At 45.5% G+C, this 6,745-nt stretch overlaps 1 protein-coding gene across 1 annotated transcript; it reads right to left on the bottom strand.

Annotated features, from left to right (window-relative positions):
• Window positions 1-5,458: 5,458 nt before the first annotated feature.
• Window positions 5,459-6,457, bottom strand: LOC147982957 (uncharacterized). The gene has a single exon (XM_087540598.1). It carries the CDS (start codon window positions 6,431-6,433, stop codon window positions 5,459-5,461), a length of 975 nt encoding a protein of 324 aa, XP_087396724.1. The 5' UTR covers window positions 6,434-6,457.
• Between the last annotated feature and the right edge of the window lie 288 nt (window positions 6,458-6,745).

Below are 6,745 nucleotides of genomic sequence, written 5' to 3'. Positions count from 1 at the left end.
GCAATCGCGCCCGACGGCCAACCGATTGAACCCCTCCGGACAAAGAGCGCATTTGTTGCTCAGTGCGGGGTTTTGGTTAGGGACAAGATCCCGATCAGCATCCAGCAATGGTTAAAGCCGGCTACAGAAGACCCTGAGGTGTCTTATGTCAATGATATGCAGAAAAATGATCTTTGGACTGAGCTGAAGTCAAATTTCACCCTACCGCCAGAGGATGATCCAGAGAAGCCAGTTAAAGAGCAATTAATCAAGTCTTTTGCTCTTAAGAGGATGGCAGAACTATTCAGGAGGTGGAAGAAAGAGCTGGATAAGTTTGTCAAAAATAAAGAGACACCAGAATTCAGGGGCAGATATGAGAAGATCAGAGATCACTGGCCCGCATTTGTGGCCACAAGACATCGGAAAAGAGTAAGAAGATGTCGGCGACAAACAAGCAAAATGTTGCGAAGAAGAAGCATCACCATCGCACGGGGTCAGGTGGCTACCTCGTAGCCCGGCCTAAGTGGGCCAAGACTGATAATGATCTGGTTGATAAAGGGATCGAACCAGAGACAATTAACTGGCCAGACCGTTGCCGGACTTGGTTCTTCGGGGCTGGCGGAACCTTAGACCCTATAACAGGGAAGTGCATTTGGACGAACGATCAAATGGACATACCAGTCAGGAAGCTTCAGCTGTATATTGAAGCAGCGCAGCAACGGACGTTCTTTCCAGACAGAGAGAACGACGAGCTCACAATGGCCCTCGGGAATCCTGAGCACCCTGGACGGACACGAGGCACGACAGGCTCCATTCCGTGGAAGGTTGGGTTTCCGGACGCAGGCGGTTACAAATCCCAGGAGAGGAGGAAAAAATTGCAGCAGACCCAAATGCAGGCGCTGCAAGCAAGGGTACAAGCGATAGAGGAACGAGAAGCAAATCGCAACAAACGTACTGCCGAAGCTTCCCCCGAAGCTACCCCGCCATCTCAGCGGAGAAGCAGCGTGGCTTCCACCGAGCTGCTTCAGCCGGAGCATGCCTTGACAGCTCCTGCCAGCTATCCCATGGATGCTATCACAGAGTCTCAAAATTGCCACCTTATGACGCAATGGATGAATTTGAAGGTCAAGGCGGCTGTTGGCTCTGTTTATCCTACTGAACCCGGCGCAACTTTTCACTGCCGGCCGATTCCAGAAGGATATGCTAGGGTGATGGTGGATGAAATAACGGAGGGATTTGAGGACCTCCAGCTTGACCACCCTACCGGTGAAGGGGAGATTAGGCTAGGGTCTGCTCTAAAGACTCCATGCCTATGGTGGAAGGAGCTCATCAACCTTCCGAACTGGACGCCTCCGCCTCCTCCTCCTCCTCCTCCGGCAAGTCAGGGCACTCCGCCTCCTCCACCGCCTCCTCCTCCGGTGAGTCAGGGCACTCCGCCTCCTCCACCGCCTCCTCCTCTGGCGAGTGATGATCAGGGAACTCGACCGGCTCCTTCTCCGGCGCGTGGCGGCACTCCGCCTCCTTCTCCGCCTGCGCCGACGCGCCCGAGCAGCCAGCCTCCTCCTTCTCCGCCTCGTCAGCAAGGGCGGAAGAGACCTGCCGCCGCTCCGGCTGCTCCGGCGTGTCGTAGTCCTTCTCCTCCGCCTCGTAAGCAAGTAAAGAAGACAGCCGCTCTGTCTGCTCGGCCGGCGTCTAGCAGTACAGCCAGAGGCGGGAGCACATACAGATTCGGTCCTTCTCTGAAGACTCCAGAGAAGTTACCAAATGAGAGGACCCCGGAGGAGAACGCGAAGATCGCGCGAACCGAAGTGGATGACTATTTTCAAGGGTTGAAAGCAAAGAGACATCCACCTCCGGAGGAGAAGGTAGATCCGGTGAAAGCGAAGCGCACTCTGGCTGCCCTGACAAAACCTCCCAAGTCTCCGTCGAAAGGAAACTATGAGCGCATTATTGGAAAGGAATTTGCCGAAGCGGAGCGGTCGGAAAGTACTGTCAGTGATCAAAGGCTGAAAGAACGACGAGCTGGGAAACAAATTGCCCAGCTCGGCAAACAAGCGAAGCAATCGTGCCCCCCGCTCAAGGTGCCTAGCGACAACGTCGCTAATGATCCGAGGATGGTGCCCGGTTATAGCAATCTTGCCGATTACCTGCCCGACGATGTACATTATGAACCCATGGAGGTGCAGATACAAAGATACGAGTACGGGAAGCCTCTCGTCAAAGATGAAAGATCTCTATCAACGATGATGCGAAGATTGCATGATTGGTACTTACAAATTTGCAGAGACTCTGGTGGGAGGAGTACTTTGTATGTGAAAGTTAAAAAGGAGCATGACCTCGTTGGAATTGAACTATTGCCTGTTCCATTTGAGGAGTTCTTTCAGTTTTTCAATCAATTGGCCCTCGATAAAACAACGGTCACCTGCTACTGTCTGTAAATAGTACTACTTCTGTCATTAAGTCCTCTATATAGCTCATCTCTTTCATTGCATGTATTTATAATCATCCTCACTATATTATGCAGATTGAAGATCGCCGAATTGAAGAAAAGACAAGTCGGTGATATTGGGTTCATTAACACATATCTCATAGATGCAACTCAGGTTAAATTTCATGCGGCAGATACCGAGGCCAACTTGCTATGATTGTTGGTAATAAATGAAAACAAAGATATAATACTCTTTCCTCACAACTTCAAGTGAGTGTTACTGTTTTGTGCATATTCGGTTTCCCTTATATATATATTAGTCAAGGTTATAGTAATGTAATTGATGAGTTATGCATGTGTGTGCAGTTACCACTATATTCTCCTAGAGATTAAGCTTGAGGAGGGACTAGTAACTGTCTTAGACTCAAAACGAAAAGATCCCCAGGACTATGCGGACATGACTCAAATGCTCGAGAAGTAAGTTAAATCGATCATTATCCACCATATCAGCAACTTTGTTCATTTCCTGATATATCAAGTAATTGTTTTCTTTGTCTGGCAGGGTTTGGAAAAAATTCTCCAAAATAGCTCCAGGACTCCCGAAGAAGCTGCAATTTAGACACCCGAAAGTAAGTACTATAGTAGCATGTTCCGCGCATCTCCTATTGATTTGGCATTCTTGCTTATCAGTTTGATTGACCTCTATTTCTTGTAAAGTGGTTGTGGCAGGAAAAAGGGAATGATTTCTGTGGATACTACGTTTGCGAGTCCATCCGCCACACGACCTGTGAGCGGGGCTACACTGACGAACAATATGAAGTACATAGATAACAACATTCACAATTTTATTTTATTACCATCATTTGTGTTGAGTTTCATTCATTCATATATATATATATATGTATTGACCCCCTTCTTCAAAGTAGATGTTTCGGAAGCGGGATGAACTCCTAGCACCAGCTCGCATGCGAGCAATTCAAGAGGAATTGGCGGCATTCTTTCTTGACCACGTGATCGCTGAAGACGGAAAATACTATGTGGACCATGAGTCCGTATGATTATATTTGTAAGAGATAATTATTGTATATATGTAGCCGGTAGTGTCGGATAGATATACGAGAACTTGTTGTTCGACCAATCTCTCGGAGAAGGAGAGGTGGTAGATATCACTTCTCTCTGTATGCATATATGTTCATGACGATCTTCTGTTTCCTTCGTTTGCTTACTAGCTAGCTAGCGTGTCTAGTCCTCTCTATACGTATGTATAGTACGTAGCGTCGACCAAGCACGGACATAAGAGAGGACACTCCTCTCTATTAATTATAGCTAGCTAACACTATATATGAAACATCTAAATTAACCCCCCAAAACCCCCAACCCCCCCTTTAAAAAAACAAAAACCCCAGCCACAGAAATGCTGACGCGTGGATGCCTATTGGTCCCGGTTGGTGCCACCAACCGGGACCAAAGGGTCTCCTGCCTGGGCTCCGCGCACAGGCCACGTGGAGGCCCATCAGTCACGATTCTGGATTGAACCGGGACTAAAGGGGCAGGGCATTAGTACCGACCCTTTAGTCCCGGTTCAGGAACCGGGACAAAAGGCCCTTACGAACCGGGACAGCAGGCCCTTTTTCTACCAGTGTTCGCTTTGTCAACTAACATGCAGAATATGTACATTTGGATGGAATCTGGCACTCGGGCTGCACCAATGGGACCAGCACCACCCAATCCTGGGCCGACCCCAGAAATGCTAACGATCGAGGAATTCTTGACATGTGATGACAACGAGACTCGGTTAGTACATTGCCAAACATGTCAAGCATTACCTATCATTTTTCAACATATAGATTGAGATCTCTTTTTAATGTCACTTACCAACACAATGTAGGGATCAGGCCAAACATCAAACACTCCTGGTGATGGTACTCCTGCTTCAGGGAGCCCGATGACCCCAGTTCATAAACTCCAATAGTATACTCCATGTGTACAGTGTACTACAGGTTTAGCATACAAAAACAAAACTGCATTCCAACAGACTTCAGTGGGTTTCTTTCTACCTAGCTTAATTAACCTTTCAGTTACTCCTCTTCACTATACCCACCAGGTAATTAATCAGTAGACTACAGTTGCTGAGAAATTAAACTACCCAAGGCTGTATATGTTTAGATCATGAAGGAGAGATGTATAAGGCTGTACTTATATACTGATAGCTAATTAAGAAGCTGAGAAATATATACTGATAGCTAATTAGCCAGGACCTTGATATGGATTAATCCAGTGCTACTCTTCTCATTATCTAATCTATCCATGCTATGGCTGCATATTTATTTACTGCACCAAAGATGGTTTTTCTGATCCATCCCATGTGATATGCTAGATTTTAGCATCTGTATTGATGAACCTTTGATGAAACTAAAGAAAAATTGGAAGTGTCCTTGATAGCATGAAATGGACCTCTTAACTAAATAGAAGCGATTTCTTGTCATCCACTGTCCTTTTATTTGTTCCATGCTGATAGCTTTGCTGACTTAACATTAATTAACAAAACCAAATTCAGTACTGCTCCAGCTTACTCAAAACTTTAGAACATGTTCGGTCTTTAGTTAACTCCATACAACGGACTCTTGCTTTTTTACTAAAGCTAGTTTGCAATTGCAGTAGAAGATAATCTCATACCATATCATCTACTGATGATATGGAATTAGCAAAGGCCTTGCTTGCCTCATTAGTTGATGTAGTTGTCAAGCAAAAATTTCAGTCCACTAACCCAAATTAATTCAAATAACTAAAATTAATCCAAATCAATTCAAATAATTCAAATAAATCCGAATAACCCAAATTAATTCAAATAACCCAGATAATTCAATTAATCCAAATAACCCAGATAATTCCAATAAATTCCAACAAGGAGTTGATATACAAGGATTAGACAAGGCATACACAAGGACATGACATAAGGGCCTCTTTGTCCCCTCTTGACACAAGATTACACAAGACATACACAAGGAGCACCTGACTACATGACATAAGGGCCCCTTTGTCCCCTCTTGACTACATTCTTTTCCTTTCTCTGGCCACTTCTTCCCTTCCCTTCCCTTTATTTTTCTTTGTTTTCCCTTCTCTAGCTAATTCTTTCCTTTCATTTTCTTTTCCTATTGCAATTTCCATTTCTTCTATAACGGCCCTAGTATCAACAACTACCCGACTGTCGCAATATACACCAGTTATTTCCATTCCAGCATTCTGAACGCGGTCCTTGTGCAAGTGGGGCAACTTATATTGATTTCCTCCTTTGCCTTTCATAACTTCAAACATAACTGCTTCTAATGTGATAAAGCTTCTGTGCAACTTGTCGGGATCGTAGTTCTTGAATTCCTCTTCCACACCTTGTACCAGTTCCTGGATGTTTGTAGGTGACCTGCAGTCAGTTAGAGACTGGAGAGAGTTATGGAAGCAGAGGTCCAAACAATTTAACTCAGGGCTATTTGGGGGCTGTTGTAGCAATCGGATGTCAAGACCAGTTTGTTCCACAGCTTCTCGAAAAGCTACATCATTGGGCAGGACATGAGGCTTTGCGTTATCCTGTTGGATAAATATTGTTGCTCCCTCATCATCGTCAGGCCACTTATCCTGAATTGCCGGGATAACCTTATTGATTAGATAATCTCTGCACACAAGCCTAGTTACTTTCTTTGATGTCAACACTTTTGTTCCCTTTGTTCTATTCTGACTTGTCCGCTTCGCCTCAGTCTCTTCGACAAATGCCCAAATGCCGATCTTCCCATCGAATGTTAGCTCCCCCTCATTGTTATATCGAGGCTTGGCAACAGCTGTTAGGAACATCACCTTCCCAATGATGTGAGTGTTTGACACGGTGCGCTTCGGTTCAGGTTCTCCTGGAAGTACATAGTAACTATTCTTCACTCTCGTCATGTCAAACCACTTCTCATCGATGTGAACCATATTCGTCATTGGTTTTAACATAGCCCGAGAAGTTGAGATCGAATTGTCATCGACCATGGACATACAAAATTACAATCTCGCAAGCTTGTTCTCTAGCTTGAGGTGAGGCTTCACGGTGCTTGTGATGCAGTTGAGCTCATTCAACTGGAACCTCTTATGCAGGGTCGATCGGGCCACACCTAGAGACCGTGCCAGAGATCGAATTGTTCTTCTTTTATTCAGTGGGATTGTTGAGCTCCTCTCTAGATCTAGCTCCTTTCTCTTCCGGCCGGATCTTCCTGGCTTCTTGCTTGAGACATCTACTTCTTTGCCATCGGCAATTTGCTTTTTAGCCTCTTCCCAGATTCTTTCAACAGATCGTACACTTATGTCCAA

The sequence above is a fragment of the Triticum urartu genome, chromosome 2A (assembly GCF_056163025.1).
Source record: "Triticum urartu cultivar PI428250 chromosome 2A, HENAU_Tu73, whole genome shotgun sequence".
In the NCBI taxonomy this organism is placed as follows: Eukaryota; Viridiplantae; Streptophyta; class Magnoliopsida; order Poales; family Poaceae; genus Triticum; species Triticum urartu.
Note: the sequence above shows the minus strand (reverse complement) of the source record. Positions and strands in the feature narration are given on the sequence as shown.

Excerpts from the sequence above, each read along its gene's own strand:
- LOC147982957 (XM_087540598.1), bottom strand. The coding sequence starts at position 6,433 with ATGTCCATGGTCGATGACAATTCGATCTCAACTTCTCGGGCTATGTTA.